This window comes from Haliotis rufescens, unplaced genomic scaffold (assembly GCF_023055435.1).
Source record: "Haliotis rufescens isolate VD_foot unplaced genomic scaffold, xgHalRufe1.0.p SCAF_2, whole genome shotgun sequence".
Lineage (NCBI taxonomy): Eukaryota > Metazoa > Mollusca > Gastropoda > Lepetellida > Haliotidae > Haliotis > Haliotis rufescens.
In genome coordinates this window covers 43,657,457-43,674,004 of record NW_025963890.1, presented here as the reverse complement: position 1 = coordinate 43,674,004, position 16,548 = coordinate 43,657,457, and the positions used below count along the sequence as shown (strand labels likewise).

The 16,548-nt window shown below is 42.0% G+C and overlaps 1 protein-coding gene across 1 annotated transcript; it reads left to right on the top strand.

The window, feature by feature from the left end:
- The first annotated feature begins 845 nt into the window (after positions 1–845).
- Positions 846–15,707, top strand: LOC124153062 (multiple epidermal growth factor-like domains protein 10). The gene is made up of 14 exons (XM_048400028.1): positions 846–957; positions 5,119–5,239; positions 6,110–6,985; positions 8,488–8,572; positions 8,723–8,856; positions 9,212–9,291; positions 11,034–11,348; positions 11,789–11,825; positions 12,024–12,121; positions 12,239–12,364; positions 12,803–12,954; positions 13,712–13,847; positions 14,820–14,947; positions 15,569–15,707. The coding sequence occupies exons 2-14, from the start codon at positions 5,191–5,193 to the stop codon at positions 15,591–15,593; spliced, it is 2,241 nt and encodes a 746-aa protein (XP_048255985.1). The 5' UTR covers positions 846–957; positions 5,119–5,190; the 3' UTR covers positions 15,594–15,707.
- Positions 15,708–16,548: the final 841 nt, after the last annotated feature.

Below are 16,548 nucleotides of genomic sequence, written 5' to 3'. Positions count from 1 at the left end.
GAGTTCGGCGTTAACCAACAAACAATCAAACAAACAAAAATCATAGCGTGGCAGTGTTGCGGGAATCTGCCTATGATTTCAGTTTTGTTTCCTTCAACAAATGAGGGGGATAGTCGCTGTTCGGCCGACTAACAGGACATTTCGATTCTTTCCTCGGGAATTGATTGGATATAACAGATTTGACAACCAGTCTGTAACACGAACGTTTTCCGCTATTTATGTAAGGTCAAAACAATTTCAATCTGCGTTGTTCACATCTGTCACCCAAACTTGACAATAGGGACGATGTGTGTTTGTTTGTTGTTTAACGCCACACTCAGCAATATTCCAGCTATATGACGGCGGTCTGTAAATAATTGAGTCTGGACCAGACAATCTAGTTATTTATATCATGAGCATCTATCTGCGTAGTTGGGTTGCGATGACATGCATCAACCACGTCAGCGAACCTGCCCACCCGATCCCACTAGTCGCCTCACAGGACAAGCATAGTCGTTTTTTACAGCAAGCATTGGTTGCTGAAGACCTATTCTTACCCGGATCTTCACGGTTCGAAGGAAATTACAAGACAGGTGTAATGATGAATGTTACGATCTATGTCACAAAACATATTTACGGGTAAGGGAAGATGTTATGAAACACTTACCCTTTCTACCAGCAAGCACACAAAAGCTTACATACAATTAAGGTAAAAATTATCATCTGAGGAAATAAGGGGTATTTTAGATAGGCGACGAGGAGACTCCGGAGAACAAGTCATCAACTTGTTGTGGCCTGTTTATACCAGCAAACACGGAAGAATAACAGTTTCAGTATTGTAATCTAACGAATCTTGTTTTTGTGATTGCGTTTATTCAGGGACCCGATAGCACACATGCACACCAGGACACAGATACTGCATGGCTGCACAGCCTACCAAGAGCATTCAGTAATATTTCAAGAGGCAGTCACTGAAAGGTAATGTTTTGTGACATAGATCGTTACATTCATCATTGCGCCTGTCCTGTAATTTCCTTCGAACCTTGAAGATCCGGGTTAACATAGGTCTTCAGCAACCCATGCTTGCCGTAAAAGGCGACTATGCTTGTCGTAAACGGCGACTAACGGGATCGGGTGATCAGGCTCGCTGACTTGATTGATGCATGTCATCATATCTCACTTGCGTAGGTCGATGTTCATGATGTCACTCACTTGATTGTCTGGTCCAGACTCGATAATTTACAGACCACCGTCATTGACTGGAATATTGCTGAGTACGGCGTTAAACAACAAACCTGATTCAGTTTGTTTATAATCAAAACTGGCACGTACAACCAACACCTTCATCTAAATGTGACCTTTTCTTTGTACGTACTTCTATAGCTTCTGTTTCATCATGAAACACAGTGTGCCGTGTAGCTCAGGAAACACAAACTTATTTCACAGTGGTGAGGAGAAATGACGTTTAAAGTCGCGTTCAAGATTATTGCAAGGATATATCAATGTGCATGCAGTGTGTGTATATGAATATGGCTTCTTGTACCAGTCCGGACGTATGCAGGTTTTAAGTCCTAGATATAGTTCACTCTAATGCCGCAGTTTAACTTGGAAACCCCACTCAGACACAGTATACTGACACGGCAGATCAGTCCTTGTTTCATCCCCTTATTGAGCGCCAGGCATGTAGCTCCATGTTATTTTGACACAGGCCCTTCCAATGGTTCACTTCCGGTAAACGTTCGTCATGAGTGTCACTGTCGATTGGAAATATTATTGTCACCTTTTGTGATAAATCTTCGTGTGGATATCATCAACTATTTTGGAGATTTAGTCAGGTATCAGATAACTGCAAACAAATGCACTGTGTTCTGTTTAATGTTTAACATTTTAATGGTTTTTTTATTTTCCAATGTCACGATGTCCCGTTTTCTGTATATATACTTGAAGGGGTAGATATGTTAAAGAAGTAAAATCAGATAGAATATGTCATGTATGCAAACAAAAATGCATAGAGGATGAATACCGTTTTGTACGTGTGTATTATGCTTTTGACAATCTCGTGAGATAGTATATATACCCGCAAAATATATCCAACATTACATAAATTTAACTTACTAATGTCTTCAGAAATCCAGAAACTGTTAAGCATTTTGCAACGTTTGTATATAATAAATTGGATGAGTGAGTATGATTTTACGCCGCTTTTAGCAATATTCCAGCAATATCACGGCGGGGGACACCAGAAATGAGCTTCACACAATGTACCCATGTCGGGAATCGAACCCGGGTCTTCGGCGTGACGAGCGAACGCTTTAACCACTAGGCTACCCGACCGCCCTAGTTTGTGTATAAGTCAATGGAAGTAAGTCAATAATTTGGATGAACAATGTCTATCACTGTACCGATGTGTATATGCGTTTACTCTCTCAAGCAATGACGTAACTGTAGAATGGGCCTATGGCCTCCACTACTTTATGTATAAAGATAAAGTACATGTAGGGGTTCAGGCTCAATGAGTCCACAACCCATTCTGCGTATAGTCAAATAAAGAGAAGGTACTAGTGTAGGCACACTGAGAGGGCATTGGCACCATGACTGTGTCCCCCTACCAGATCAATGACATTACCCTTGGTTTGGATGGTGGCGGGGCTTAGGGGTACACCAATATATGTCTTCACAGTGTTCCTGGGCTGGCTAAAGACTCGTACATGTGTATCTCGTAGTCTATTCCGCATCAATGCAAAGACAAAACATGGAAGTACCTGACCTGAAAATGAATGTTATGTACTCAGGCTTAAAATGTCCAATCTATGGACAATCAATAGTCCCAGCCTTCTCCATCATTTCCAACATCTCTCTGGATGCAAGTAAAGGTCTTGTTTTAAGACGACTGGACAGACTGATTTCCAGGCACATTGAGAACACACACATGCTGGTAACGATCAATACACTATGTTGCAATAGTCAACCTTTGATTAATTTTTTATTGATTTTCTTATTTTGATCGATTTCATTACTCCAGTGAATATGACCAGTAGCTATTAGCGATAACAATAAAATAATCTTATATCACCAAAGAATAATTATATGCAAGAGGCTCCGACGAACATGGTTCTAGGTACCTTTCTCTGTTATAGATCGTTGCTTCATTGATCACGCTCTCATTTATATAAAAGTAAAATAAAAGAGCACTTTCAAATGCTAGATATTTTGTTTACAATTTCAGTATTCATGGTCTAACGTCCTTACTCTACAATACCCGACTGCATTCACAATAGGTTACAAGGCAGTTTCTTTACGACACTGATTTTTTTAATGAATGTGGGAGGTAGACCCAAAACATTAGTTTCCTGTCCGGTAGCTTTCATTTATGTATGTATATTGACCATTATAGTAAATACCAGAATGAAAGTAAATAGCATCGGGTTTGAGTAGAGGACAAACATCACGTATGCTTGGTTTTAAAGGACAAATCAGATATTCTGAAACCGAAACATCAGCTTTAACATGGATTTATTTTGTCTATAAATCATTAATAAACAATAAACGTCGAACAACATCACGATTTGGATATAAAGCCTTTTTGACACGTAGTTACAAATCATATGCACAGATCACCGTTTATCAAATGTTTGCATTGGTTCATGAAAAAACATGAGTTCAAAATAACATGAACATGTCAGCCCAACATGTATAGGATCATACTCCGTATGTTAAGCAATGTTATGCTTAAGTCTTCAAAATGGTATGAAGCAGTTCTCGATGAGGGATTCTGGGTGCTGAAGTTACCATCTCTTAAGCACTACATGGACACCCATCCACATCATATAATATTATGTGGTAAAATATATATTTCGTTAATAGGTTATTATTAGGTCACCCCAGGGATTCCGTGATCGAACTGACCCCTCGTAACCTGTGCTCGTATGAGAAGCAACTGACATGGATCAGGTGTTCAGGCTCAGTGCCGTGTTATCGAACCCGACGGCGGGGAACGTCTCTCCCAATCGAATTGTGACAGGCTGATGTGATAAAGATGAAATATTGCTGGCTGTGGCGGTAAAACACATTCAATCCCTCGTTCGCTATAAGTTTGAAGCAACTTTGAATTGCAGATATGAGGACAGTTTCACATATAGGTATTGACGTGTGATACATGTGTCATTTTCATTTAGATAAGCCATTGTGGTTTCTATAACATTATATTGGCATGTATCCCTGAAGCAGTTTTTTTTTTTAGTAAAATACACTAAAGAGTGCACGCCACTCTGTCAGTTGACCTGATAGCAACAGGAAATTACAAACGAATGACTCACTGGTATCTGCTCGACTCACTTCCCGGCATTAATCAGGTTATGTTGAAGGTGCAATGTGGTGTAATTATTGTACGACATTGACGCTGTGATATGGCAACTGTGACAACTGTTACGTATATTGAATTTGTCAACCTATTAAAAAAAACTGTAATATGTATTCCGTAACCATTTGAGGAAAAGCGACATCATTTCCAGTATCAAAAGAAATCTATTTTAAAACATTATCCATTGTGCTATTCCGAATATATCATAGGCATGTGTTTATGAATCACTAACAAATAGTTATGATACCAGGTTTTCGTGAATCACACACACATGCAAAGGCAAGTCAACTGTTCGCCTGAAACAACACGGGAACATAAGGTACAAGTCAAAATAGGGACTGGCTTGGGACATCGTCATGGATACATCAAGTTGTGAAATGTTCTCCATATGTCTACCATAAAACCTTTGCTCAGGCCTTGAACGTTGTAACCTTGATCAAATAACAAACCCATCATACACTTGATAACGAATTGATCATATTTGTGCATATAATATGCTTAGTTTGTGATTGCAAACGTAACCAGTTGAGGTTTCAATGATTGTTTAATGTGTTTGTTTCTATGACCTTCTTATGTGCGTTTAATTTGTATGCATGTATCGTATCCTCTTTTAATATATTTTATTCAGCTGATTTGCATATATGTGCATTCACTGAAACGTCCCTGTAATACACTTCGGATTTCCTGAATGTGTCATAACTTTATAATGTGAACGTCATGTATAACCCACATGGTTGGTGATGCTGAAAACATATGGTCTTTGGTGTTTTTTATTTAAGGAATCTCTGTGAAATGACCACCACACTCAGTCTGGACACGGCAAAATAGATCCAGACACACAAAGACAAGTCATGGATTGGATGAAGCAACTTCTCTTTTGCTCATGTTTTGTGTTAAATGGTAAGCTGACATACACACGCACACGCACACACACACGCGCGTATATAGATATATATATGTATATATATATATGTATGTGTCTGTGTGTCAGCCTGTCTGTCTGTGTGTATCTGTATGTCTGTGTGTGTCAATGTGTGTGTCTGCGTGTCTGTGTGTGTCTGCGTCTGTGCCCCTGTGTGTGTGTCTGTGTATGTATGCATATGTGTGTGTGAGTTTGTGTCTCTGTATATGTCTGTATGTGTCTGTATGTGAGTGTGTGTCTGTGTATGTGTGTGTGTCTGGATGTTGCTGTATGTGTTGTGTGTCTGTATGTATGATTGTGTGTGTGAGTGTGTGTGTCTGTCTCTGTGTGTGTTTGTGTCTCTGTGTGTATGTATATGTGTGTGTCTGTCTCTGTGTGTGCCTGTGTGTGCGTGCCATCTTCAACATACATCTACGGAAACACTAAGAAAGTATCTATTAATTGGAAGAAATTCTGATGAATCGGCACCCTCAGGTGGCTTGTAAGATATTTGACCCAATATTGTAGCTATGACCCAATACTCAAGAGTATTGTAAGATACCCTGTTATATTCATGATGGTATGTGCTGTTTTCAGTGAGTCATCACGATATTTACGGTCATCTCCAATTACATTTTGGAGTTGGACTCATGTAGTGTACGCACCGATTCCTTGAGTCCTTTTCGATTAACATCTCCATAAAAATCTTCCGGTTAGAAAAAAGACATATAAAACACACGTGGCACTCTTATTATTAAATGTAATTCATAGAAACTATGAAACTCGAAAAATGCACAAAATCAATGTGTTCCTTTCATAAATATTATTTGTCTTATCCTCTTAAATTGTTTGTTTTCTACTTTTAACAGCACTTGCTGCCAGTACTCCTTGTAGTAACTGTGACGGTTACAACGTGACCTGTGTTGACGGTGTGTGTCCACCTCGCTGTGTCAATGTGACGTCATCTGGAGAGTGTCTCCAGTGTCGGGACTCCAGGTTCTATGGTAAACAGTGTGAACATGACTGTCCAGACACCTGTCTCAACTCTCGCTGTCAGATGGACAACACCCGTGTTGTGTGTACAGAGGGATGTGTGGCCGGCAAGAAGGGAGATAATTGTGGAGTGAACTGTCCTACAGCCTGTACACAGTGTGAACGTTATGGTGATGGCTGTACAGGACCATGTCAGAATCCCCGGTATTACGGTCCACGCTGTAGAACACCTTGTTCCTCCAACTGTACAGATGGATGTAATAGGATCACGGGGGAGTGTGACAGCTGTGAGCCAGGTTACACAGGGGACAAGTGTAATGTTACCTGTCCCCCAAACTGTAGAGATGGATGTGACAAAGACACGGGGGAGTGTGGCAGCTGTGAGCCAGGTTACACAGGGGACAAGTGTAATGTTACCTGTACCCCCAACTGTAGAGATGGATGTGACAAAGACGCGGGGGAGTGTGGCAGCTGTGAGCCAGGTTACACAGGGTACAAGTGTGATGTTACCTGTCCCCCCAACTGTAGAGATGGATGTGATAAGGACACGGGGGAGTGTGACAGCTGCGTGTCGGGCTACAGAGGGAAGAACTGTAATGACACCTGTCCCTTCAACTGTAGCGATGGATGTGATAAAGAGATCGGAAAGTGTGAGAGTTGTAATCCAGGGAACAGTGGGAAGTACTGTAATATCTCCTGTCCTACCACCTGTAGCGAAGGATGTGACCAAGACGGCGGTTGCAAAGAGACAGGTAAATTGTACACATTTTATTTCTTACAATTCCGCAAGGAAATAGACAAATATCGAAAGTAGTTGTGTTGTGATGGCGTGATAATATGGCGGCGAATTGTGATACTAGACAAACATTAGAGTCTATTTTGTGTGTTTCTCTATGTTAACTTTGGAGTATGTATCCTGAGTGAAGAAACCTACATAAAAGAAAAAAAAAGTCTACAGACAATTATCCGATGGGATTCCGAGTAGGTCCGCGACGACCTATGCTTATTGTAAGAGCGACTGTAGAGATGGACGTTATAACAGAGGGGGGGTGACAGCTGTGAGGAAAGTTTAGAGGGGTACGTAATGTAAAGACAGCCGTTTCTCCAACTGTAGAGATGGATGTGATAAAGACACGGGGAATTTGTAACTAAGTGGAGATTAGCTAAGCGGTTACGGATAAACCTTCCCCCTCCACAGAAAACTGCCCCCTAACAATTAACCCCGGTAAATCAACTCTTGGAGGGGATCAGAGACAGTTTACAGGAGGCAGTGTGCAGTTGGTTATGGAATGAATATTGTAGCGGAGACATTGATTTGATGTTTGGAAACAATATTTTCTGGATGAACTAACATGTGATTAAACTAACATAGACAACAATAGATACAGGCAACACGGAGAAGTAGATAATACCAGTGATATGAGATCAGCTAGTTGGAGGTCAATAAACACCGAGGTATAAATGGTAACCTTTGTTTTCGCCTTATATTACTGGAACTTTGAACTTGATAAATACCACATGCATTTATATTTCTGATAAAACTGATAAACTCCAAACAGATTAGAAAATGAGTATGGTGTGTGCAGTTCCACGAACTTTGATACACCATACATGTTTTGGTTACTTTAGGCTGGTATAAATTAGTCCCACCTATTTACGCCTTCCGTTTTCCAATCCGAATGATTTATTTCTTTATTAAACAATACATTTTGTTCTCAATAGATTACATTCATGTCAAATGGTGAATCATATTTAACATGTGAGATAATTTTTCAATACAATGTATAGATATCATCACCTGTGTATTCTTTAATCGTCTTTGAGTTGATGTATACTCACCGCCAAAAGAAACGCGAACCATAGAAAGACATAGAGACGTATGTACGTTGAGAATAGATATTTCCAATGTGTACCGCTTAATAACAAAACTCACACTCAGTCAAGTGTTACCACAGAGTGTCTTTATTCTTATAACGATATGCTGCACGTGATTTCCAAACTGTACACGCTAATCCTGCACGAGACAAATGGTGTCATGGATATATGACGTCACATGTGAAGCGTTCATGCGCGTCGGTTCACACAAAATAACAGTATGGTCGTGTGTGCATCGAACCAATCTAATATCTCTTGAATGTGAATAATACTTCAAACTTTAACCAACATGAATGGTATTCGCGTTTCTTTCGTCATTGAGTATATTACATAATGCAGCGTTGTTACATCAGTACATTTAATATGTCGACGGTTGCAGCCAGTACAGCAACTCTAGGTGTAATACTGGTGGTGTTGGCTGTGCTCATGATCCTGCTTCTTGTTGGACTTGTTGTGTGGAGAAGGTAAGCATGTAGATCAAGTAAGTTGAGTTGATAATAACAATTATGACTTTAAGAAATAATCCTGAAAGACACAGGTTAGAGGGTTCTTTTAAATATTTCATCATGCTTCACTAAAGTGAGATTATTCATGTGTACAATATATTGTTACAGACGAAGACGGAAGTTTAGGCACAAAGATGACCACCGGGTCATTGTTCCTTTCATTCCAATGGCTGCCCAGAATGAGGACACCGACAGTGACATGTCTGACACTGATAACCCTCTATATGAACACGCCGGTGGCTGTAAGTGTACATTGTAGCTTGTAACATCAAGAAAATATAATGATCTATTTACTTGTATATAGAAAATAGAAAATGTCATCTGTAAGATTTCAGGATAATTGTTACATGTATCCAGTAAAATGCAAGTGATACTCTAGATTGGTTTTGTGATATTAAGACCAACACGTATATCTCCTACTGTTGATCTTTGTGTCCATTCTCTCTTGTAATGTATAATGTTCCGCCATGCTAATATAGTATCTTCGTCATTATCTGCTATACTTCCAAATATTCCTGTATTAACCACTGTATTTGACTGTACATTGAATTGGGAATGTTAGTACATGGAATTGTTCAGTAGCGTTTTTATTTACAGCAAGAAGTCCTCCTCAAGTACAAATGTGTCCGGAACTTCAGGGTGAAGAGTCAGTCAGTTACATGGTAGAGGAGTTCATGGTAAACCACTCACATCTACAGTTGCGACTGTGTTATAACTGTAAACATACATTTTGCTCCATGGGTTGTTTTGTAATTCACCTCCATACATGTCTAACACTTAATACATCACTTCATGCCCAGTACCAGCACACATCCCATCATGGCGTTACCAGCACACATCCCATCATGGCGTTACCAACACACATCCTACTATAGCCAGTACCAGCACACATCCACCCATGCCCAGTACCAGCACACATCCACCCATGGCCAGTACCAGCACACATCCACCCATGGCCAGTACCAGCACACATCCACCCATGGCCAGTACCAGCACACATCCACCCATGGTCAGTACCAGCACACATCCACCCATGGCAAGTACCAGCACACATCCAATCATGGCATTATTAACACACACCCCATCATGGCGTTACCAGCACACATCCACCCATGGCCAGTACCAGCACACATCCACCCCTGGCCAGTACCAACACACATCCAGTCATGGCGCTACCAACAAACATCCCACTATAGCCAGTACCAGCACACATCCACCCATGCCCAGTACCAGCACACATCCACCCATGCCCAGTACCAGCACACATCCCATCATGGCGTTACCAGCACACATCCAACTATAGCCAGTACCAGCACACATCCACCCATGGCCAGTACCAGCACACATCCACCCATGGTCAGTACCAGCACACATCCACCCATGGCCAGTACCAGCACACATCCACCCATGGCCAGTACCAGCACACATCCACCCATGGTCAGTACCAGCACACATCCCATAATGGCATTATTAACACACACCCCATCATGGCGTTACCAGCACACATCCACCCATGGCCAGTACCAGCACACATCCACCCCTGGCCAGTACCAACACACATCCAGTCATGGCGCTACCAACAAACATCCCACTATAGCCAGTACCAGCACACATCCACCCATGCCCAGTACCAGCACACATCCACCCATGCCCAGTACCAGCACACATCCCATCATGGCGTTACCAGCACACATCCAACTATAGCCAGTACCAGCACACATCCACCCATGGCCAGTACCAGCACACATCCACCCATGCCCAGTACCAGCACACATCCACCCATGCCCAGTACCAGCACACATCCCATCATGGCGTTACCAGCACACATCCAACTATAGCCAGTACCAGCACACATCCACCCATGGCCAGTACCAGCACACATCCACCCATGGCCAGTACCAGCACACATCCACCCATGGCCAGTACCAGCACACATCCTACCATGGTCAGTACCAGCACACATCCCATCATGGCATTATTAACACACACCCCATCATGGCGTTACCAGCACAGATCCACCCCTGGCCAGTACCAGCACACATCCACCCATGGCGTCACCAACACACATCCAGTCATGGCGCTACCAACAAACATCCCACTATAGCCAGTACCAGCACACACCCACCCATGGCCAGTACCAGCACACATCCACCCATGGCCAGTACCAGCACACATCCACCCATGCCCAGTACCAGCACACATCCAATCATGGCGTTACCAGCACACATTCCACTATAGTCAGTACCAGCACACGTACCATTCTACACTTACCTAAAGAGGCGTCTATGCTTACGTACATATAATTGTTTTCAATCAATGAACATAGTGTTATCATAATGGATACTTCAAATTGAGTACATAAATTAGGCTATATGTGTATATAAAGTTCTTTTATATGTGTATACCTTTCTATCTCCAGAAATTACCCAAGCCAAACGCCAACTCAAGTCACTGTGGACTATTGGCTGAAAATGTCTTTAAAAACAGATATAAGGACATTCTACCATGCAAGTACTATTTACGATGTTACACGTGTCTTCTGTTTCATCAAACGTTAAATTGTTTTTCTGTGTGTTTAAAGAAGAGAAATACCTTCCAAAATAAAACCGTTAGCGTCACGGATTCAGAAGGAACTGTAGATGTTTTATATGATGTTACAGTTGACACCACCCGAGTGTGCCTGGCGGTGGAGGACGAAGGCGGAAGTGATTACATCAACGCTTCCTACATTGATGTAAGTATATAACATCCAAATCTACATGGAATAAAATATACATGTAATGCACGGGTGGCACAGTCGACTAAGGCGCCGCGATTCGCTGTGCAGAGTTGCGTCCCTTGGGCACGCCAGAAACCTATAATTGTGGGTTCGAATCCCGATTCGCCCCGATTATGTTTCTAGGTTTGTCAGCACCATACCCGTGCTCGTGGGTTTCACCGAAGTGGTAAACGTCTAAGACCTGCATCACTTCGGGCTTTCCTCCCACATTAAGCTGACACGCCGTGATATAACTGAAATACTGTTAAAAACGGCTTTAAACCAAACTCACTCACTAACTCACTACATTTGGTTTGGAAATAAATCTTTGTTACGCCATATACTAGTATATTGAAATAATGACCTGATTATACTCACACATATCAACCATGTATTCCTCTCTGTTGTCAATCCAGGGTTACAGACAAGAAACGCAATTCATCGCAACACAAGGTTCGTACTTTGGTATACACTAAATGAATTCAATTAATGAATAGAAAGTTGTTTGCCCCCAAAAAATGTTTTTTTACGCAAACGCACATTGTCAGAGCATTAAATAGCTACAACATGGTATTACACTTAATGTTGAAGTTTATATCACATGTGTTATGTAACAAAAGCTATATATTAACTATTTACATTTACACATAGGCCCTTCCAGCCACGTGGTGTTGGATTTTTGGAGAATGATCTGGCAGCTTGATGCAAACAAGATTGTGATGCTGACAAATCTTCTCGAGGCAGGCTTTGTAAGTTTAATTATTTAAAAGTAAGAAAAGTCATATCAGAGTAGCATAAACGACTCATGTCACCTATTGCCACACCATCTACTTATCCATGTATATTCATATACCTTTCATGTTTAGGCCAAGTGTGACCAGTACTGGCCGTGCTGCGGCATGGACTGCAAGACGTATGGGGATGTGTCTGTCCAATGTATTGAGGAAAGGGTGTTTCAGCATTACACGACAAGACGATTAGCAATATGGAAAGTAAGACTTACACTGATGTTTAACTGAAGTACATACACACGTAAATGCCTTATTGACCGTGAAGATTCAGGGATAGAATAGGTCTTCAGCAACCCATGCTTGCCGTTAAAGGTGACTCTGCTTGTCGTAAAAGGCGACTAACGGGATCGGGTTTCAGGCTTGCTGACTTGGTTGATGCATGTCATCGATCCCAATTGCGTGGATCGATGCCTATGATATTAGTCACTGGATTGTCTGGTCCAGACTCGATTATTTACAGACCGCTGTCATATAGCTGGAATATTGCTGAGTGAGGCGTAAAACAACAAACAAACAAACAAACAAACAAACAAAACATGCCTTATTCATAAAGCTACTTATATTCATTTCGTATTGTATGACTGTCGCATGATTCACCATGCACATGTCATCCAGACATTGATTTCACTTTTATAAAAGCCCAACACTCCAACAAGGGTGATTCACCACCTGCACTACACGTCCTGGCCGGCCTACGGTGTCCCTGAGGAAGTGACGTCACTTATCGACTTCTATAAAGTTGTGAGGAACACAGACAAAGACGAGGGAGGCACAACAGTGGTGCACTGCAGGTGTCGTTTACTGTGTCTAGTTGGCTATCATTTACACTTTTTATGGCGAAAACGTAATTGTGTAGTCTTATGCAATTTAATTCAATAACAATACTTAATATGTTAAATTTTGTAAAGGCAAACATGTTGAAAGTACAGTTATAACACATGTACAACCTAGTTTAATCTTTGACAAAATCTTTGCGCTCTATCTGCAGTTAGTGAGTGAGTTGGGTTTAACGGCACTTTTAACAGTATTCCAGTTATATCACGGCGTGTCAGCTTAATGTGGGAGGAAAGCCCGAAGTGATGTAGGTTTCAAATGTTTACCCCTTGGGTGAAACCCACGAGCACGGATATGGTGCTGACAAACATATAAACATAATCGGGGCGAACCGGGATTCGAACGCTTTGTCTGCAAAGCATGTTGTTTTATAATTGGACATGAAACCCAAAGAGTGCAGCCCTTTTGCAACAGAGGTTATATTGATAATACTACATTAAACATTAATATTCAAGTGAGAGAACAATCAATCTCGAGTACCTGCACAATATTTTCCATTGGGCGCATAAGGCAAAACAGCTGTGAACATTTTATGTGGTTCCGGAAAAATCAGGAAGACACAAGGTGTTCTCGAAAGGAGTGAGCTGTTCTAGTCTACAGGTAGCATACAATTTGAATACAAAGCTGTTACACATCTTAATACATTGTGTTTGTTTAAAATGATAATAAACATAAGACGTTGACAGCTGTGAAAGGTAATTGTTTCTCATTAAGTGCTGGAGTTGGACGGACTGGGACGTTCCTAGCCCTGGTGTATCTGATTGAGCAGGCAAGGGATGACTCCCGAGCCTGTGTATTTGAATGTGTCCAGGGATTCCGTATGCAGAGAATGAACATGGTTCACACGGAGGTAACGAAACATTGACTTTACATATGTTTCAATTTGCGATTCGTGATTCTTCGGACCGCCTCCGTGGTCTAGTGGTAGAGCGTCCGCCCGGAGAGCGGAAGGTCCGGGGTTCGATCCCCGGCTGCGTCATACCAAAAGACGTTAAAAGATGGTACTTGTTGTTACCCTGTCTGGCGCTCGGCATTAAGGGGCTAAAACAAGGACTGGTCGGCTCGGAGTCAGTATACTGTGTCTGAGTGGGGTATTCATGTTAAACTGCGGCATGGAATCTCAGTGAGCTAGCACTATAAATCGGCATCAGTCCGGACTAGTACAAGCAGCCACACAAACACACCCATGTACATGCACGTCGCTATATAAGTGCAATAATCTTGGACGCGACGTTAAACCCCATTTCACCTCACCTCACCTCGTGATTCTTTGTGCCTTTGAATGTTTATATGTTCTGATAACAGATACAGATGTATCTGATTCATTTAGTGATTTCATAACAACTGCTCTCAGATGTATGATGTGTGTAGGCGACAAATATGTCATATGTTTTGGTTCAATATTGGGTAATTCGTTCTCGACAGAGATACGCTATTGTCCAATACCTTTATAGTTTATTCGAATGATTACTCCAGCGGTGTTCATGTGTATGTTTTGTGAGGTATGCACGGATTATATCTACGTTTTCCTCAGTAACTGTTCTTGCTTTCGTCTAAAATATACATGTGTATGTTTGGTTTCAGCAACCAAGTGGATGTTTTTAACGCCGCTTTGAACAGCATTTCAATTATATCACGGCATGTTAGCTTGATCCGGGAGGGATATTTTCCACTAAATAAATCTTAAAACCTTGGATTATAACGAAAGATCACTAATTTCTTGCAAATTAAAGGGAAGCAACTCTTCACAGTGAATTGTGACGCCTAAGAAGACTGACCCATTCATGCACAAGGAAAACAAAAATTATATTAATGATTGCAGGATCAGTACGTTCTCCTGTACAGTGCCCTGATCGGAGCCCTGCAGACCCGGGGGATACTGCCTGACAATTGTAGACCTGTGTGGCTTCAGTGTCAGCGATGCTGGGAGAACTTCAGACATCATCCCGTGTACGTAAATGTTCCATTGTTGACAAAGACCAGTCCAGTTAACAGGATTCAGTCAGTGAGTTGGGTTTAACGCCGCTTTTAACAGTATTCCAGTTATATCACGGCGTGTCAGCTTAATGTGGGAGAAAAGCCCGAAGTGATGCAGGTCTCATACGTTTACCACTTCGATGAAACGGATATTGCGCTGAGAAATCTACAAACATAATCGGGGCGAACCGGGATTCCAACCCACAATCAGGTTTCTGGTGTGCCCAAGGGATGCAACTCTGCACAGCGTATCGCGGCGCCTTAGACGACTAGTCCACCTGTGACACCCCCACCCACCAAGTTAGCAGGGAATGGAGAAGGTGTGCTGTGATATCGAAACACTTATGGCAGTCATGAACTGCATTCAATTGAGTGTGTTTATCGTTTAAATGACGTTGGAGTCTTTTGCCGCAGTACAAGGCGGAACACACATGTATGTAATTGGCATCATACAGTCGAATTTCACAATTCAATGTTTTAGGTGGATTTGTCAAGCAAAAACTTCAGTAAACTGCATCATGATTATAAGTTATCATATTATCGGGAAATAATTAGTAGTGAACATTATGACATACTTCCCGTTGTTCATTGCAGGTGTAACGGTGTGCTGATGAGGTGATAGGAAGGCGGACAAGGATCAGTCCAACTCACATGTCTTGATCAAGTGCATCGACAAACAGAAAACAATAAGTGAACGAAGTATTTACCTATGTTGAGCATTCTCAGGTTAATTCACAAAGCCTCAAATATTCTGTGCGATCTGTTTCGAGTATGTCGACCACGTTTACTGTTCAATGACTGACATGCTCTCAGCCTTCTGATAAAACGAGGAATTGTCACTTTTATAAAGTGCTGTCATGCTTGGCGAAGTTGTGTTGTTGCTTCCTCATTTATGATCTTCTCGGGTAAGAGATCTGTACGTATATACCAACACACATCCCATCATAGGCAGTACCAACACACAACCCATCATGACCAGTACCAACACACAACCCATCATGACCTGTACCAACACATCCCATCATGACCTGTACCAACACACATCTCATCATGACCAGTACCAACACACATCCCATCATGACCAGTACCAACACACAACCCACCATGACCTGTACCAACACACATCCCATCATGACCAGCACCAACACACAACCCATCATGACCTGTACCAACACACATCCCATCATGACCAGTACCAACACAAATCCCATCATGGCCAGTGCCAACACACAACCCATCATGACCAGTACCAGCACACATTCCATCATGACCTGTACCAACACACATCCCATCATGACTTGTACCAAAACACATCCCATCATGACCAGTACCAACACACATCCCATCATCACCAGTACCAACACACATTCCATCATGACCAGCACCAACACACAACCCACCATGACCTGTACCAACACACATCCCATCATGACCCGTGCCAACACACATCCCATCATCACCAGCACCAACACACAGCCCATCATCACCAGTGCCAACACACATCCCACCATGTCCAGTACCAACACACATCCCATCATGACCTGTACCAACACACATCCCATCATGACCTGTAC

Excerpts from the sequence above, each read along its gene's own strand:
- LOC124153062 (XM_048400028.1), top strand. The coding sequence starts at position 5,191 with ATGGATTGGATGAAGCAACTTCTCTTTTGCTCATGTTTTGTGTTAAAT. Across the intron at positions 6,986-8,487 it reads CGGCGGTTGCAAAGAGACAG|CCAGTACAGCAACTCTAGGT; the intron begins GTAAATTGTACA and ends CGACGGTTGCAG. Across the intron at positions 14,948-15,568 it reads AACTTCAGACATCATCCCGT|GTGTAACGGTGTGCTGATGA; the intron begins GTACGTAAATGT and ends TGTTCATTGCAG.